The following is a 19893-nucleotide window of genomic DNA, read 5'->3' on the forward strand; positions in this document are numbered from 1 at the left end:
CACCAAAACCGAAGGAAAGGCGAGGCCGAAAAAGAAGAAGAAGAAGAAGGAGGAGAAGAAGAAGAAGGAAGAAGGGAAGGGTCACGAACCACCAGGAGACCGGAAGGGGAGGCAACTGCCGGTGCCGACGAAGGAACCACTCGGACAGAGTCTCTGCAGCAAGTTGTTCAGGGTGGGGCTTCGAGCGCAGGCGGTCCTATATATATAGGGCCGTTCAACGGCCGAGATGACCCCACGCCGATCGAGATCCCCCGGATGGGCGACACGTGGCGGCATCCGGGCCCTCCATTTAACCCGATGGTCCGGTGCGCCTATCCCGGGAAAGCCGCACCGCCCTCATTTAATGCGAAGGACGCCGGCCCCAACCACCTCCGACACGTGGCAAGAGGACCGCAGTTCCGAATTTAATCGCCCGCGGCGATTCGCGTTCCCGATGGGACGCCTGACAGCGCCCCGCGCTCTCAGAATCGGCGCTGGGCGGCGGTTTGCGTTCCCCAAAAGGCGCCGAACCCCCGATCCCCTGACACCAAATCGTCCGGCACTCGATCGTCTGACACCAACGTAACACCTGACGCCGATAGGACGGGATGTCTGACACCGATGTAACACCTGACGCCGACAGGATGGGACGTCTGACACCGACGTAACACCTGATGCCAGCAAATCGCTCTGCATTTATGAGACACCTGACATCGTATCAACTCACGGTACGGTCGGAATTTGGCGTACGGTGAATCCACTCCTTTTCGCCCGGCGTTGCTACCCCAAACGGAAGCATCGACCAACGCGCCGTCCGACTCCACTCGGGGCAACTGTTGGGGGATGCCGACCGACCCCGCTAACGACGGCTTATGATCGGACATATCCGACCGACCGACTGATCGACCGACGGACCGACCGGACGCCATCACCGGCCGATTAACGGCCCTTTACCGACTGAAGATATGTCGGTCGGACAAACCTTTCCCACTTTCCCGACCGACTGAACCGAAAGTCCGACGACTGACTCTCGCAACATGCCCGACGCTACATAGATGGCCACCGACCTAGGATCGGTCGACTCCTCCAATCGCCGTACAGCTGTCAGAGACCGTCAGCCCTGACAGCGCCATGCGGCACTGCCACCTAAGGACATTATCCCACCTAGGACATTGTCAACCCTAGTGATTTGACAGCCCCACGACGATGTGACACTTTCACGACGACTCTGACAGTCTACAGTGAGTTGACAATTTCTCAATTGTTCGCGCCATTAATGACGGCGCCATACCACACTCCACTATATATATATCGGGGAAGGCAACAGTGCAAAGGGCCTTCGAAGCAACAGGCTTGCTCTCTCTAACCCTCTCTTTCTCTCTCTCGTTTGAGCTCTCTGTCTTCATTTCACTGTTGCCCAGTCACCTCTCTGACTTGACCGTCGGAGGGTCCCGTCGGAGCCACCATCGGTCTGTGTGGACTTTCTTTTTTGCAGGCGCTCATTCCCGGCGACCAGGAGATTGGCCGCAACAGTTACAATGACGATGGATGCCGAACATAATCGCAATTCAATTTATTTTTCTTCTTAGCGAGGAACTTTTGTACTTCAATCAAATGAGGAAAAAGAAAAAAAGAATTGTAGCTATCATCTCAATTACACAGTTTCGATCCCCATCGTCAAATTAGCCCACCATCCACTACAAGCATGCCGAACATGTGGAGGCATTTAAGGTTAGTCCTCTGACCCGGCATTCCCGTAATTCCCCCCTCCGATCCCACCTCAAAGTGGTAACCCTCCAACGGGGATGGGTCCCGTTTAAACACGGGTGATTCCTCTCGAAACCGACGTCAAATTCACACGTACTTCAACGGCCCCTCTTGGACCTGTCCAGCGATAGTCCGAAGCATTTGTCTTCCATCAGATGCGTAACATACGGACACCAATCGGCTTTTACCTAGCAAAAAAAAAATAAAGGACTTGAAACTGGCTAGCAACAGATGATCATAGATAGCAAGCCGTAACGATAATGCAACAATTTAATATAAATGAAGAATCCTACCAGATAATCCCACTTAACCACAGGATATGGCCCGCATAAATGCGCTCTTGAGCAATTTTTCGATTCTAGGGGCAGGCTTCTCCAACCAGTAATATTCTGTGGCACTTGGCTGGTTACAAATTTCAACTCAGATTATGAGAAAAACAAGCACGTACTCCTTAGCTCTGTAAACGGAATGAATTTGGCATTGCTCTCTTAACGAAATACTCTACCTATGAGATATGGAACAGTAAGCTTAGAACTTTTAAATAACTTCGCTCCATGTGAACTGCTTATATTCCTAGACAGGGCAATGATTCCTCCAAGAATACATCAATAAGCAACAAAAAGCAAATTGGATATTACACTTTCAGTTAAGTAATGAAAGTACAATTAGCTTTATGGAGATCCAGCATCTAAATTCTGAACATCTTTGAACTGTAGAGGTAAATAAAGAACACAACAACAATTCTAGAAACATGAAAATCATATTTCTTTGTCACGGCATTTTTAAGATATACCACTATTTTCGACCAAGAACTAGTTACTTTTGAGATTTCTTTCCATTCACAGGCAAATGAATGAACACATTTCAAATGGAATAGCATGCAGCATGGAGGAACAGACAAAAGCAATATATTAAAATGATAACCTGGGATAATGGACAATAATTTTGCTATGTTTTAAAGGGTTCTCACAGGTAAGTTGTGCCTACTATTGTTTTTGGAAAAAGGGAAAAAGACCATGACAATCAGATCAAGAATCACGATAATCAAAGTAATAGTTTTAAGCATGGATGCAGCCATCCAAATTTTCAACCTGTGCAAAGTACTTCCAAGCATGCAGACCACAAAAACAAAAACGAACTAACAGAAAAGAAGTTACAGCTGCAAAAGACGAGTGCGTGTAGAAAAACTAGAAGTAGAGAAAAAGGAGAAAGGGAGGGAGATGGGGTGAGTGTGTTAAAGCAAAAATAAATTAGCTCAGGACTTTCCCTCTTCAGCACATGCAGTTGCTATCCCAAATACAATCTAAAATGCACCACCCAGAAAGGAGTGGAGGTAAAAAAAAAAAACTCGCCATACAAATAATTGAAGCAAGAATTAAAAATTCAGATAGCAACCGTACAGCAGAACCACTATCAGCACCATAATAAATTAAACTGGAATGCATAACAAAGAACCAAATAATTCAAGCACAGGAAATGGCAATTGAATAACCAACATGAACTTAACTCTATACTAGAGAAATGAAAACCCGAAAAAGAGAAAAATGCTGGAGACTAGATGAGGCAGGACACAGGAGAGGACTAGCAAGCAGAAGGTAAAACGATGCGACGGCATCTCTTTACCCTAGGTTCATTAATCATTAACTGCATACAGCATACGACACATTAGTTCCCCAAATCCTGATCATCTGCTGCAAAGGATATCAGGCTAATATTACCTAGTGTACAACATGATACAGATGCTTTACATCTCCTTGCTAGAAACCCCTCATTAACCAAATTTCAAAAATCACACAAACACAAAGTTTCATGGGCTGAACGAACAAAAGCAAACAGTTCACAAAAACTACTGCACAGGGTACAAAATCAGCAAAACCAAGACAAACATCTTAGCTTGAAGCTGAATAATGTTGGAATATAAATAATTCACGCAAAAATTTTCATAGCTGATAGTTATCCACATCTTTGATGGAACAATGAAATGGTCAAAAAATGACCATAATCATCAAGCCATCACCTTCCTGGAATTAGATCTGTTCCAACATAACACACAAATGAAGTAACAAAAGGTAAGACTAATGACACAGATGAATCTCAAGACTACATACTTCAAAAGAAAACCCAAGGAAAAGATCTCTTCATAAGAAAATATAAAAGCATATGTAACAACCAAGTGCATTTATATATGTAATGGAGAAAAAGCTTCAATACAGTCACAAAGGCAGATGTACAGCTCTTGCAATTATGGATCTTTTCATAAGTTCCATAGTTCTAGACTACTACTACTAATTCCCAACAGCTAGCACTCAGAGCAAACTGCATTGCAGAGGAGAGAAGCAGAGAGGTATCCAGTAAATTTGCAAGCCATTCATCAAAGAAGATAACTAGTCTGCATTCAGCACAACCATTCAAAGCATTTGCTCCCAGGAGTTGTCATACACCTGAATAACACATCCATCACAACACAATTCATCATTCAACATATTACAAACAAAACAAGTATCATGCTTGAAACAATTAAACAAACCAGTCACATAAACACTTGAACCAAAGTAAAAACAAAGTGCAAGAAAAAAATAAAACAATGTATATACAAGAAAAAAAATTCAGAAATTCTCAACCAGCAGCTTCCCGAAACCATTTTTTTACCCGAAAAGAGATGATGCACAAGTCCATCTGGGTAACTTCTAAAACTTCACAACATCCATGCATCATCTAGATAAAATTGATCAGCTAATAATTTCAAACATATCAGATGAAATGATAGCACACACATACGTACATGATATTGGCAACAACAATGATGTCAAAAAGTCATGTTAATGTACTAGATACTTCAGACTGTACAGAGGGAGCACACCATGTGCATAAAGAAATATGTCCTGCAACACTCGGGCAATTGCCAGCATTAGATTTATCGAACTCAAAACAAGCATCATCCACATGTTCTATAAAACTCCACTTATATATCTACATATGTAAGAATATGGAATTGTTTAGTCTATTAAAGACACTTCTTGCATCTCATGTCAATATCATGTGTGAACAAATAATATAAGCCCCTAACAAGTTAATAAGCTAGTGAATAAAGGCAAATAAGAAACTCCATTGAAAAAATGCCATCAATATTCCTGCACTCTCATTAAGAAAACTTATGCTGAGTCTCTTTAAAAGCTATGTACAACTTAACACCTTATTATCATGCTTTAGAGATTGGTTGAAAACTTAGGTGAAAAATGTGAGGTTGCGTCAAAAAATTGAGATGCCTGCAACAAAGAAAATGAACTAGCTCTGTAAAACAGATGGCAATTTCCAAGAAGTGGCTGACTAACAAATCAACCAAAATCATTCTGCTAATCAAACTCCCTTCAAATAAGACCAGTAAACAATCTAAGCAGTTTTTCCAAACCCAAACAATGTGGCCTTCCTTTTATTCATCCATGGTAAAGTAAAACTTCCATAGAACTCATGATAGTTTAACTCCTCTCAGGCACAGGCTGTAAAGGAAAAAACAATTAAATTTACAAAGACAAATATACATCAAATTATACAGGCATTAAATTGGATATATCACAGCTCTCTAACAAAATAAAACAGAGAGTACATCAAGCATTAAGAAAACAGAAAAATGGAACACATCATAAGCTCAGCAAGCAACACATTGGGCTTCATCTGATACAACAAGGTGTCACACATATAACAAGTTATAAGCAAAATGGACATGGATATTGCTCCATCAGGATGCATTTTATCACTAAAATCCAAGCATTAATTCCTTTAGGAATACATGCAATTTGAAGACAACATTCATAAAAGAGGTGCTAGATCTGCTAACAGTTGGAACACAATATACAGTGGTCATAAGAGTGCGTTAGGCCATTGCATGCACAAATTACAAGAATTGCAGGGAACACTGCCAAGAATGAAGTCAACTGCACATAGAGATACAGTCTCATGTTTTATGGTTTCTATCAAGACTTACTAAACAAAACAAATCATCAAAATTCAAACTTTTGAAGCTATCATAGTTAAACTTACATCATGTACCAAAAAAAAAAAAAAAGTCAAACCTCCAATCCAATATATGCCAGCGACACACATCTAGCACAAACTCTTATTGTCACCAAAATCAAATATTTGATTATTTCTTGAAAACAAGTGACCATCAGTCAATTAATACCAAAAAGGCACCAATCTAGACTATCCAAAGTCCACGGTTCGGTGTGCAAGTACCATGACTCATACAGGTCGGCCAATGGCATGGTTTGGTACGCTCCCCTACCGTTCCATACAAGGCCCGAACTGACATAGCTGAGAGAGTGGGGGAGAGGAAGAACCGAAAGTGGGGGGGGGGGGGGAGGGAGAGAGACAGAAGGGGGTGGGAGGGGGAGGAGGGAGGGAAGGAGCAAGAGAGGATGGGGAGGCCGATGATGGCCATGGCCCTTATTTCAATCTAGCAAAGGCCAAGGAGGAAAATCCAGCCATCCGAAGCAGACCTGTCAACAGATCGGGTTCGAATCAGAACCTAGATATCCAGACCCGGACCCGATCTCAGTTATCGATACCGGACCCAAACCCGAATACCCGATGGGTCTGGCCTTGAAGTACCAGATCCGGACCCTAATGGGTCTCGGGTATCCGGACCCTAATGGGTCTCGGGTATCCGGACCCGGTTCTGGGACCTGAAACTCATATTTAAGGTCTCAAAAAAAAAAATCTAAAAATTATACAATAACCTAGGAAAACACCTAAAAATTATACAATCATATGATCATACAAATAAAAATATAAAAATTATTCAAATTCAACAAGTAAAACTCCAATTAAAGCATCCAAAAACATAACAACATACAATTATAATAACAACATACAATTATAATATATATATATATATATTATTCGGGTCCCGGGTCTATCGGGTCTGGGTATTAAATATCCAGATCCTATCCGTTTACATGATGGTTTATCGGATCCGGATCCGGATAAACGGGTCCAATACTAATACTAGACCCAGATCCGTCGGGTAAATACCCGCGGGTCTTGGGTCTGGACCCGATCCATTGACAACTCTAATCCGAAGGCCTCTACGGCCCTCCGACAGTCACCGCCGGCCTCCCTGCCCTCTCGCACTCCGTCCCTCCTCTCTCTCTACTTTTTTTTTAAAGAAAGACGGAGAGCTTAGGAGGCCTCCGCAACACTCCAACGGCCTCAGCAGGTCTCCCTGGCCTTTCCCTCTTCTTCACTTCCCCTCTCTCTCTTTTTCTCACTTTCCTTCTCCCCTTGTCCTCACCGGTGTTTCATTTTGAACGCCGAAACCATTCTAGTCAGCCACTAATATGGTTCGACATGCCTTGAACTAGACGATTTGAGATGGTTCAGCGAACCTTGATCCAAACTAGTGCAAATATACCATAGACTGAAACATGCCAAAACTTGCCCAACTCCCTCAACATGATCGATCACAATATTGACAAGAGAGATAGTTGAGATGTTCGATGCAAAGCACTGATTATGGACAGTAACTCAGAAATTATAACAACAGAACATTGCTTGGTCACTGATAACCACTTAAAATTCTTCGGCAACCTCAGATACTAACCGTTTTCACATTATGTTGTCCAAAGCCCTATATTTTTCATTAGATTCATAAACCAGCTTCCAGTCATATGGATGCAACACAAACTTTCAGCAACTTAATAAAGTGTACCTCTACCTTAAGTTGAATTACATTGTACATAACAGACTACCATAGAAACAAACAGCTGTTGATCATCATCTAAAAATTTTCTGGTAAAACAAAATCAATTATTTATTAATATTAGCATCATGAATTGGCAACCCAACCAAGAGTTACAAGCTATCATACTCCCAGCAACTGAATAAGTTACAGCATTAGCTCCACTAGTGAAGCTAAGTCTATGCAAGCCATTGTTTGATTTCAGAGTGAACCCATCCAAAACTCAACATTCAAAATCCATCTAAAGCTGATAAAGGCGACGAACAATGTTTATAAGCTCTATGTCTCACTTCTGGGACCTTTTTTGTAGAGTCAGTGGAGTGGATCTTTCTAAGGGGGTGATAAAGCTGGTGATGAAAAGTGTCATCCTCTTCTGACTGGAAGATCTAGAGAGAAAATCTAAGCTAACTTATGGTTGGGTTGGAGCTACCAACCTGGACAGAATTTCCAAACAAAAGAAACTTTTATGAAATGAATCTAAGTTCTAATGCACCCTTCACACAATGACCGTAAAAATATTAATGAAGATACATTAATGATATAAAATAGCAACTTCAACTATAATGGCAATGAATCATATCTAAAGCCCACCAGATTAAATATATATAAACACATTGTCCTCACCTTATATCATATTTTGTTATTTACCATGAGGCTATAGAACATCTATAAACACTTCTTCTTGGTCATTGTTACAGCACTACTATTTTTTTATCCATGAATGTTGTACATCAGAACACCCAATTCAGAAGGCACTTGTTTGTGTTCATCTCAAAATCTTGAAAATACAAACATACAGTTAGGTGAGATGAATATGCAGATGGAGAGAGTTGTCAGGAGCAACAGCATCAACCACAATTACTTCATTCTAGCTATAATTTCCATAAAGAGGAACTGATGCAGGAAACATTTGAAAAAACACAAAATGGAAATGAAGGTTTGAAAGGTAAAAGAACTAATCTGAGAAAGAGGAAACATAATCCTCAAATATTTAAAAATCAAAGAAAAAACTAATTTTCATTGGATTTACAGTAGTTTCTCAAACATGATGTCATTCAATAGTAACCATTAATTTAATACATAGAAATTCCCTCTTTATTCAGTATTTTAGTATTTATTCTTTCTATAAGAGACAAAAAGGGAGAGATGTGCCATAACAGAGGATGATTTTGTCAAACCATTTAAACAGTCTATCATACTCTCTCTCTCTCTCTCTCTCTCTCTCTCACATCCATAAGGAGACCTAGTTTCCGCAGAGTCTCTCCCAAATCACCACATTTCACTACACTATAAGTCACACTTTGAAGTGCGTTGCCAGTGAATCAGCTATGTTACCAGATTCGAAGTCCCTTGAAAATCCTCAAAGCGGGAATGCCATTTCCCAGCAACTATGGTTCTACTAGCCAAAGTCAAAAATTAAGAGAAGTGGGAAAGGTAAAAAAGCAACACTTTTTTAGCTTCATCGATATGGAAATATCCAATTCAAGACCATCGTACATCAGCAAAAAAAGTCAAAGAAGCTCCAACACAAAAGCCTCAAAAAAGTCTTAACACATGCACACAAGCACCAACACATGCATATGGGCATGCGTAGTCAGATGTGCTAACAAAAAAAACAAACAAAAGGGAAAACTTAATTCTGCCCATTCTACATTACCCTCCATGTTGAACCTGACATGTTTGTCCCCAGTCACTATACAGCTATGGCTTTCTTTTGGAAAAGGTAATGGCCTTGATGGCCACCATCCAATATTTGTGCAAATTCCAAACCCAAACAAAAAGTGAAATGGCTTGTATTTTTCAAGTTTTTGACTAAATATAGAGCACACATGACCTATCGCAAGTAAATCATCTACACAATTGCAGAAAAGAAAGTTCAAATGCAATAAACAAAGAAAGCATAAGTGACAGTTTATGCAAATCCACATTCCACGACAACCAACAATATTTCTATATGTGCTAAGATGTAATTAAAATGTATAATGTCTGGCCACCTTGAATGGACTAGGGTAGCAATTGGTCAGGATTCATACATGTTGGATCAAGTTAGAATAATATATCATTTGCAAACCAGACCCCGACAAAGCCAACCAACACTAGGTCAAAATTTCCTCAGCCAACCATCCCTCCTCCCACCCTGCAGGTGGACTCCTAAGACCAAACATGACTCAACTTCTAACGTGTTTCACACAACCTAACCATCCTAGTTTAACCCATCCTGTTCCAACCGTGCTCATCTAGACCCACCCCAACTGATCGAGTTTGGATTTTTATAAAGCCAAAAGAAAGAAAACAGAAACCAAACAACTGAATAAAATTTGCTATTCAAAAAAAAAAAAAAAAAAAAAAAGAGGAGCTGACACAGATGTTCAATAACTTGACCAGACAAACTTAAGCTAATAAATAGAAAATGAAGATCCCTTTGCAACTCCAATACAACATATTGCTCAAAACTTAACAATTGATGCCAAAGTAACAAATCAGCCATAAAAGATCCAAAACAACCAAGCCGGGATGATATAGCATATAAAAAATTCCAACCTATAATGTGATCTGGATTGAAGCTCAAGCACACATTCCACCCATTTAAAATCCAGTGAAGATAGGCTGGCCTAAGTCCACCAAACTGAAGAACCGCCTATCCAAAGATTTTTAAATGTGGAGATGATAGTGAATTTGTGAGGGACCAAAGCCCAAATGAAGCAAGATATTTGTTTATCTTGGCCTAAATGGTAGGTGACTAAGTTTGGAAAGAACCAAGATTTTCCAAAATCTAGGCTAATATTTTACGACAAAGATAACAAAATCTCAGCCAATATGGAAAATTCAAAATTAACAACAACATTTAGGTATTGATCGGGAGATCAATTAATCAAAATTTTATTTACACAATGATGAAATATACTGGTCAATATGTTTATACCCTAGTGGCCAATATCTAGGAAATCACCAATTTATATTGGTTGATAATGGGCCAAGATTTTTTTCATATGAAATACCGGGGAGTGCTTGATATTGTTATAGACCTAGATCTTAGTTGAGATCTTAGCCAACATGAAAACCTTGCCCTCATCTATATGCAGCTCATACAGTTTCAGATGGAATCATGGTCGTCACTTAATTTAGTAGCTTAAAAGGTAGGATGTTTTCCTTTAACTCCCATCACAAAGATGCAACATTGCCATGAGCATTATTTTATGAGTGATGCTTTGAATTTCCCATTTTGTGCACACAAAAAGTTGTGTCTGCAAAGTGGCACAAGGGGGATCAATGTAACTCGGGAGAATCGTTGCCAAAAACAGGTGGTTGAGTATTTAGTTACTGACAGGTAAGTATTAGGAAGGGGCAATTAAAAAGGTCCTGAAGCATTTTCCTTATTTTATTACTCAAAAAAATTTGGAATATGTAAATGCTGGTTTCATGATAGTAATTAAATAAATATGCCAGATAGCTTGGTTCAATAGAATTTATCATGAAAAATCCTTAAGTTGCAGGAAGTTCTGTTACTGAGTATGAAGACAGCAACGCAACAAAATACGTTATCATGCATGTGTTGAGAAGCACACCAAGTAATCAAGAATACAATCAAACAACAAATAAAGGAATTTACCTCAAACTATTCTTAAGTAGCAGGAAATTCTGTTAGCGAGTGTGAAAACAGCAAGCAAGAAAGAAAGTTTTTCATGCATTTGTGGAGAAGCAGACCAAGTAATCAAGAATACTACAAGTCAACAAAAGAAAGAATTTATCTTCAAATATCCTTAAGCAGCAGGAAGTTCTGTCCATGAATGTAAAAACAGGAAACATGCATTTGTTAAGAAGCAGACCAAGTAATCAAGAATACTACAAGACAGCTAACAAAAGAATTTATCCTCAAATATCCTTAAATAACAGGAAGCTCTGTCAATGAATGTGAAAATGACAGGAAAGAAAGAAAAAGTTTTCATGCATTTGGTGTGAAGCAGACCAGGTTACCAAGAATTCTACAATAGAGGGAGGAGATTAGGTAGGAAGAAATAAGCTTACACCCAGCACGCAGAATTTAAAATTAAATAAGATATAACATGCATAAACAGAGGACTCAAGGACTATCACAAATCAGTATTTCTAGACATGTGCATACAAATGACTCAGTTGAAGGTACTTCTCAGACGATGTAGAGAGAAAAGGAAGGAAAATCAACAAAACAGGTAAATAAACCAAATAACATGTAACAGGACATAAGAGCATCAGAATCAGCTTCAACGCACAAAATACATAGCAATAAATTAAATTCAACATGACATCAAAATAAGCGATCCAAGACAGAAAACCACTACAAACCGTGCAGTCAAGCAATAAAAGTACGCACAAACGTTGTCACTAAGAAGCTCGAATGTAGAACTCAATGGAAAATACACCAAACTCGTTCCAGAGAGCAACAATCAGCTAGACTTCCAACTAAAATCGAGCAGCATACAGATGACACGAGACAAAATTCCAAATTCCACAGAACGGGACCAATATCAAGTCACAATATTCATTCCTAAACCAAAACGCACCAGAGAACAGATTTCTAGCATGTTCACATAATTAAACTATAAGAAACAAACGAATCATCTCAGATAATATTGGCCCTAAAAGGACTACAAAAGCTAGATCAATGAAAAAAATCATTTCAACATATGCCGAAGGAATAGATATAAAGAGAGAAGAAAAAAGAAGATTACCCTAGTAGTATGGGTTCTGGTAAAGCCCTCCACTCGGAACCCTAGGTCCAGGAGATGAGCCAGGTGGTGGGTGGTGCTGGCTCTGGTAAGCAGACGATGACAGCGGGTAGTGTCCACTCTCAGGATACGCCCCAGAGGGCATCCCAACAGAGCTTGGTGGCAAGCGGTACAACGATGATCCTGCACCAAAGCCACCATAGCCACCAGATCCAGGACCACCATACTGCGACGAAGATCCATAGGGACCCCCAAGACCTCCTCCATAACCTCCAGCACCAGCTCCAGCACCAGTTAGAGATGAAGGCACCTGGCTTCCCACTGATGACAGACCTGGATTGCCAGCACCCATTGATGACGGCAGCGATGAGTTCAGGTGATGATGGTGACCCAGCCCCGCAGCACCTGGTATCCCACCGCCAGAGTAACCACCAAACGAAGAGATCCCACCGCCCGGCCCTCCGTACTGGCTCGACATAGAGCTGGGCAAGGAGGATTGGTGACCCATTCCGAGCTTATCCCCACCGATATCAGCCCCGCCTCCCATTGGCTGGCCCTGGACTCCACCCACCGGACCAGCAGCGCCGGTGGCCGGAGCCCCCGGCTTCCCCTTCTTCCCCTCAATCGCAAGCTTGCACACCAGATGGTGCCCATCGATGTTCTTGGTGGGGTCCACGAGCGACGCCCTGGCTGCCTCGGCCGTCTTGTAGACGAACAGGGCAAACCCCCGGAACTTGCCCGTCTGCTTGTCAAACCCCAGAGGCCCCTCCTCGATCTCCCCATAGGAGGAGAAGTGGGCGAGGAGGCGGTCGGAAGGCATGTCAGCCGGGACGTTCCCGACAAAGATCTTGCGGAGGGAGACATCCACGGGGGGCGGGGCGGCAGCTGTGGGGCCGGCGGTGCCGGCGGCCGCGAGCTGGGTGACAGTCATGCGGCCGTCAATCTTCTTGGAGGGCTCCTTTAGGGCAAGGAGAGCTCCATCGATGTGGCGGAAGGTAATGAAGCCGTAGCCCTTGCTCTTGCCCGTGGCCTTGTCGACGATGACGACGGCCTCCTCGAGCTCGCCGTATGCGGAGAAGAGGTTGCGGAGGGCCTCAGTCGTAGTCTCCCAGCCGAGGCCGCGGATGAAGAGCTTGCGCTGAGCAGGGTCCCGGTCCGCGATGGCCCGGACGGCGTCGAGCACGCCAGCATCGCGGCACATGGCTTCCTGGACGATGTCGAGGAGCTGCTCGCGGGTGAAGGGCTCCACGATCTTGCGGGCGTCCTCGGGCGTCAGCATCGCCTGAGAGGCGGCCACGGCACCGTTCTCGTCGGTCTTTCGCTTCTTGGTGTTGGGATCCATGGCCGACGGATAGCGGGCAGCAAAAACCCTAATCCTGAAACCTAAAGATCAGAACCACAACGCTACCACCGTGGTTTGGAGTTTGGGTAGCTGGGATGGAATATATAGAAAGTTTAATGGGCCCGAAGTGACTTGGGGCACGAATAGCTCTTAATGACCCAGTTATAAAGAAATGGGCTCTGGGCAAGAGCCCGGGCCTGGTTTGATGTGACTTTTATATGTTTACAGTGAACTGGCCTAATTTTTATTTTTATTATTATTTTTATTTGAGAAGTAATTTTATAAAGCTCTTGAGTATAGATATTCTATCGGTCATCAGAATATCTCATAATCCTCAAAATAGTAACATCATCAATCCGCCATAATTAATAACAAAGAATGCTGTCCAATCAGTTCTTTCTATAAGTATATCCGATCGCACATGAAGTGCGACTCAATATAAGTCTTCACATATTTGCCAACAGTGAAAGATTTATATCTTGATACTTCATCCCTATTTTGATATATGAAATGATCATTTTGAAGTCGTACAGTGCCAATTGTCTGTCGTCTGGCTTAGACCTTTTCCCACAAGGGTTTAGCTCAAAAAATTAATGCTCTTTTTGTGTTCATATAAGATCGCCATGTTTACAATCTGGGGGCAACGGCGAGAGGGTGAGGAGCAAAGCTCTAATTACAGCTGTGGTAACATCATTAGCATAGGCAAGATCAAAAACTTGGGTCGGATCAGAAAAGTTTCAGTCAAGGACGTCTCTCCACTTGACAGCCCAAGTTTGCCTGGTTGTTTTTGCGATACTTGTGTGAAGGTTTAATAATCACTCTGGTCCTCCTCAGGCAAGAAAGATCGAGCCAATAAGGATGAAAAATCACAGCTCCATTGTTTACCCAGCTTATTATTCTGCTGGAGACACCTTCCAGCCAAATTTTAGTAGCTCGAAATGTGCTTAAAAGTAGAAATAGTTCCAGCCCACGCACCATTTCGTTCTGCAAGTGGTAGTGACCGAGTTGTAGGTGCAATGGCTCCTGCAGCAAGAATGCAACCAAATTATAGTCTCAGATCATACATCAGACACCAGATTTGCGTTGCTTAACAGATATATCGAAATTAAGTTTGCCAACATCTTGATGGGGGGTTCCAGGACACCAAAGAAGGCAAGGAAGGGGCGTCTAAAGATGCCAAGAAAGGAACATAGTCGCTCTGATTTCTATGGCTAATGTGTTGCTATACTGAACTAGTGAAACTTTATTATTTATACGATTGCGGTTTTTTTCTAACCGTGCATCAACTGATGTGGTGATAGAAAAGGATGAAAGGATGGCCATTTTCTGAATTTTGATGAATGTGAACAAGAATTGTTTTTCCTTTATGTATAGCTACTGATTTATATTTACAACTATGAATCCGCGGTGCTCCTCCAAGGGCAACTCTTTGTAAATATTCTGCCTTAACAAATTTCTTTCTTCCCCTTTCTCCCTTTAAAAGGAGAAAAGAAAAACTCACCAACCAACTGAACTAACATTTATTAGCATAATCATCATCCCATATCCAAATCTTAAACACTCAATGAAAAATGGTTTATTTTCGACAGGCATCAAATAATGAGGTGAAATCTTCTGCAGTCCAGTATTAAACTAAAACTATTCTATGCACTGTAGGTGCCTGTCCCAAAGAAAAATTACTGATGCCTTCAGACAACTATAAGCTTTTTAGTATAGATGGTATGCAATTAATGTAACATATCATCAGAATACAAGCTGTATATTTTGAGGAATGTCTGATTTTTTATTATTAAATGTACAATGCCACCATCACCAGAACCAAATTTTCGAAAGAAAGGTGAAGATTTGATGCGGTGGATGGGAGATATATTTAGTAAGGCAGGCTCTTAGAGCTAGAGCTTGCAGCAAAGCTTTTAAAGCTAGAAAAATTCTCAGGTACATGAGCTCTTCTCATAATTGCCTCCATGTTGTTATTGAGACTCTGCTTCACCATCTGCTTGACAGCCTTTTGACATTTTTTTGTCTCTCCTCCACTAACAGGACTGCTTGTAAGCGAAATCCTTTCTGTTTGAGGCCCAGAATGCGCTCCTATCTTTGATTGTCCCTCATCTTTGAACCACTGCAGCATCTTAAGTGCCCTCTTTTGTGCAAGGGGGCTCCCTAACAAGGCCACCTCCAGAAGTAGTGACACAATCCCCAGCCCTGCCATCTTCTGCCTCTGTGTTTTGCTCTTATGAGCGAGAATCATCAGTATGTAAATAGCAAGCTCTTGGCACTTAGGCTGCTCAAACCATGTCATTGTTTCTACTAAGGCTTTTGGAACCATGGAGTCATCTTCAATGGCTTTCTTTCCCATTTCACTTAGAATCAAGTTCCCCATGATTGCTAGAGCTCCTTCCGAGGCCCTTCTGTTCGACAACAATCTTATCAGAGTATGCACTAAACCACTCGAAACAATAGCTCTAGTATTATCCAGCTTTGTTGACAGATTGCATAGAGCTGCTAGGCATGTAACCTTTGTCTCCTCGACAACTTCTTCGTCATTAAGGATCTCAATTAGGAAGGAAATGATGTGGCCAGGGGCCATGGGGAATTGAGTTTTTGCGAGAGAAGAGATGGACATGAGGAGGACTGCAAGTTCTTGTTTTCCAGATAACTCCAGGGTGTCCATGAGCTGTGGTAGTTTCACAAGGAGTCCGGCCTCCACCATAAGCGCTTTGTTTCTGAAACAAGCACAAGACAAATGCATCAAGAAATAATGGGCATTAAAACATGCAATAATAACCAACAAGACAACACCCCAGGATTTCATATTCTTGACTCTCAATTCATAACAGTGCCGGAATTCATGATCTATGGTTGGAGGTGAAGGTGGCTGAGTTCAAATTTAAAGACTAAGATCATTGTATTTATAACGGTCAATTATTGGTGGTTTTATGACTCTATGTAATGGGTCATGTGTGCTCAGTTGTGTGTTGTATGTAGCTTCTTTTTTGTTTTTCTTTCTTTTATTTTGAGGTGTGAATCATGATGAAACCTCATCTTGCCACCTTTTTTTCAGATGTGGTATTATTAAAGCTATCGAGCACCAATTTGTTGAATGAATAGTTTGGCAGGATACGGAGAGACGTTGGAATAATATTACTAAGCTACAAAGGAGGAAGCCTAACAAGGACGGTCAGAGTTGAAAACCGGCAAGTAGCCAAGAAATCATAATCTGTCCGTTGACAAATACGGGTCAAACTTTTATGTCATCGTGAGGCTGTGCCTACCTATAGGAACAGAGTTGGGCTAACCCCATTATATCACCAAATTCAAAGTATCTAATTGAGAGTTTAAAGCGAAGCCTGCTTTGACCTGAGATCAGTTGACTCCGTTTTATTTCTTTTCTTCTCTATAAATAATCTTAATTAAGATGATTCCCCCACAGTTTTTTAATGGCTTGTGTTCATACAATTATGTTTAGACATACCTTAAATTTCAACCAAAAACATAAAAAACTTTAGTAAATATCTTCCTTTCATATACATAAACATAGCAACCCTTTCTTTTGCCTTGATCACCAGCCAATTTGGATTTTGGCCCCGGAGAACAATATTCTTGGCTGTAAATGAAGGTCCAAATCTGATTTTGCCAAAATGCTTAAGCTACCAATATAATCATGTAATAATGAAAATTTCGTATTAACTCAACTAAATCTAGCAGTTTTAAACACTGTAAGGTTTAGGTGCAAACATGATGCCAACACTAATCAAACGATGACATCCCCATACCTGGCATACCAACTTTGATCATTGACATGTATACTGTGAAATTCAAGTAGCCAATTGCTAACCTCTCTTCAAATTATACCAGGTACAAGCTGGTGATCGGATCTGATTTATGGGATGCGAGTTGCCATTGATGGTGAGGTGGCAGCATGAGGAGTGTATGCCCATCATCCCATTGCTACCCCTTTGAATTGCAGCCATTAGGTCTCGTGTGATCCAATACAAATGAATGCCAAGGCATAGCCCAAAATTTCAGAAGGTGGATACCAAACTTCCAAAATATTGCAAGGACAACTATGTGCAACTAATGGGGATGACAGCAATATTACTAAAAACCACAGGAGCATCCTTTCCCTTTGGATTTAAGAAATCTACCATACCAAAAACACAGGAGCATCCTGTCTATTTGAATCAGTGACTGGATTGGTGAAACAAGAATTTGCTGGTGGAGAATAAACTGATGGAACAGGAAAACCATAACTAAGGGGCAAAAACAGAAGCAGAGGAAAAGATCACAATTGCAAGGACTTCAGGGCTGGTGATGGTAAGCACCGGAGAAGAAAAGGAGCATTAAATATAAACAAGGATGGGTAGTACTCACGTAAAAGTACCATTAGCTAGCTCGATCAGCGCTTCAATGGCCAAGCGGCGGCAATGATCATCCTGGGCCTCAACGAGCATGGACACCAGCGACGGAATGACACCCAGCTTCGCCAGCGACCGCCTCATACGAGCATCCACTTTCGCAAGCCTCTTTATCTCCAACGCCGCCTCCCCCTTTTCCTCCCACCCTCCAAAGTGTAGCTGCTTCACCGACCTCTTCAACCCCGCCGCATCCCCTGCCTCACCCTTCGCTTCCTCCACCTTCATCTCTGAATTAATAACACTTACAGGAATAGATGGTTCGTTAATGGAGTCTTTGAGCTCAAGGTTGTCATTGGCCTTTGTTTTATAGGAGGAAGGTGAGAAAGATTGACCAAATATTCGAGCAAAGAAGCAGCACAGTAGTTGTTGTGGCTTCTTGCTCTTTTTCTTCATGTTGGAGAAGGTAGAAGAGGAATCCATCATGTCTCAGCTCTGTCTCTGGTTCTCCCAATTAAACAAGTGTCATGCTGAATAATATAACGTAGAGTAATCAGCATCAGAGACAGGACAACGAAGAGAGTTCTCAGAAGTCACATGGAAGAGAAATAATGAGGGAGAAGAGAGAGAGCGCAGGTCAACCGCCGCCTAACCTGCGAGTCTAGTATACGAGCCTGAGTGGGGTCTCCATGAAGCATTAGTGCGCGAGAAGAGAAAGAGGGAGTAGCCTGACAGTGGCCCCTTATTGGATACTTAACAACCGAACAGAGAAAGAGGGAGTAGCCTGACAGTGGCCCCTTATTGGATACTTAACAACCGAACAGCCCCATCTTCTGGAGAAATTATTGGATGGATCAAGTCCAGGATCTGGGCAAATCTTGGAACATAGGGACGGTGGATAACGTGCAATCAGAAATTGCAGAGATACAAGGGGTAACGTGGCGTGTCATCCAGAGTGGGGTTTGGTGTGGTCCGCTAGACCTGGTCCAAATAATAGTTAGACCGTCTTATGGGTCCTCACAAGAGTTTTAATATACAGATGTTGGGAGAAATTATTAATTAAAATTATTCTACTACATGTATCTTAAATCATATAATAAAAAACTATCACATCATCAAAAAAATATTTTTTTATTTAAATCAGCAAAAATTGTCAATTTGCAGTTAAAGTGAATTTTTATTTTCAATTAAGTTTGGATAGTGGTGTCTTTCTTTTTTCAATAATGATTGATGAAATATTTTTTTATTAGATAATTTAAGATACGCATGATAGAATGATTCTAATCAATAATCTCTTTAGATGAAAAATTTTAAAATACATGATTATATGTCCCATAAATATTTTTTTTTAAATATATTGTATAGCAAAATAGAATATCATCAATAATAGTGTTAGAATTTTTTTTGTCTTTTCTCCTTACTTCTCTATTTCATATGTATCTTTGGTAGTCCCAACTTTCAATAGGGTGTTCTAATGATAGATTTATTTCTCTTGCCATGTATGCTACATAACTCTATTATATGTGTCATATAATTATTGTCTTTCTAAAAAAAAATAATAATGAAAATAAAAGTTACATACGGTCAGACCTACTTGATAGGAAATATTGAATATTGTGAGAATTAAAAATAAAAGTAAATTATAGGAATATCTTCTCAACTTTAATTCAATTTTACTTATATTCCATCGACTTTAAAAAGTATCAAACTATCTCTTCTAAATTTTCGGGATATTACAAAATGGACTTATCGTTCACTTACTAATAAATGATGTTAGTTTTTTATTTCAATAGACAAAAACACCCATCACTCATATAGAAAGGATCGCCGATGAAGAAGGAATGGAGGTGGAGGGAGATCAGGGCTAGATTGCAGAGATTAGTGTGGAAAGGAAGAGAGGCGTCAAAATCCTCATGGGTAGGATTAGAGGAGGAGGACGAAGGGAAGGGAGTGAGGAGAAAGAGATGAAGGGGAGGAGAGGGAATGAGAGGTCATTGGCAAAAAAAAAGA

General features: G+C 41.1%; 2 protein-coding genes across 7 annotated transcripts; both read right to left on the bottom strand.

The window, feature by feature from the left end:
- Positions 1 to 1537: 1537 nt before the first annotated feature.
- On the bottom strand, positions 1538 to 13615 carry LOC105047594 (UBP1-associated protein 2C). Of its 6 annotated transcripts, XR_012141982.1 has the most exons (4): positions 12193 to 13615; positions 2252 to 2319; positions 2040 to 2148; positions 1538 to 1934 (listed from the first exon to the last, which is right to left on the bottom strand). XR_012141982.1 is itself a non-coding variant. In XM_073258939.1 (2 exons), the coding sequence occupies exon 1, from the start codon at positions 13529 to 13531 to the stop codon at positions 12194 to 12196; it is 1338 nt and encodes a 445-aa protein (XP_073115040.1). In that variant the 5' UTR covers positions 13532 to 13615; the 3' UTR covers positions 1538 to 1934; position 12193. The 6 variants fall into 6 exon arrangements, 3 of the variants coding, with proteins under 3 accessions (XP_073115040.1, XP_010924885.1, XP_073115041.1); XR_003801188.2 differs by lacking the exon at positions 2252 to 2319; XR_003801187.2 differs by lacking the exon at positions 2252 to 2319 and having other exon boundaries at positions 2040 to 2251.
- Positions 13616 to 15375: 1760 nt separating this feature from the next.
- On the bottom strand, positions 15376 to 18473 carry LOC105047593 (uncharacterized). The gene is made up of 2 exons (XM_010926582.4): positions 17903 to 18473; positions 15376 to 16254 (listed from the first exon to the last, which is right to left on the bottom strand). The coding sequence occupies exons 1-2, from the start codon at positions 18367 to 18369 to the stop codon at positions 15402 to 15404; spliced, it is 1320 nt and encodes a 439-aa protein (XP_010924884.1). The 5' UTR covers positions 18370 to 18473; the 3' UTR covers positions 15376 to 15401.
- Positions 18474 to 19893: the final 1420 nt, after the last annotated feature.

Source organism: Elaeis guineensis, chromosome 6 (genome assembly GCF_000442705.2).
Source record: "Elaeis guineensis isolate ETL-2024a chromosome 6, EG11, whole genome shotgun sequence".
NCBI lineage: Eukaryota > Viridiplantae > Streptophyta > Magnoliopsida > Arecales > Arecaceae > Elaeis > Elaeis guineensis.

Bases quoted from the DNA above. Each gene is read 5' to 3' on its own strand.
- LOC105047594 (XM_073258939.1), bottom strand. From the start codon at position 13,531: ATGGATCCCAACACCAAGAAGCGAAAGACCGACGAGAACGGTGCCGTG.
- LOC105047593 (XM_010926582.4), bottom strand. From the start codon at position 18,369: ATGATGGATTCCTCTTCTACCTTCTCCAACATGAAGAAAAAGAGCAAG. The intron at 16,255-17,902 runs GTGAGTACTACC...TGCTTGTTTCAG, and splicing joins CTAGCTAATGGTACTTTTAC to AAACAAAGCGCTTATGGTGG.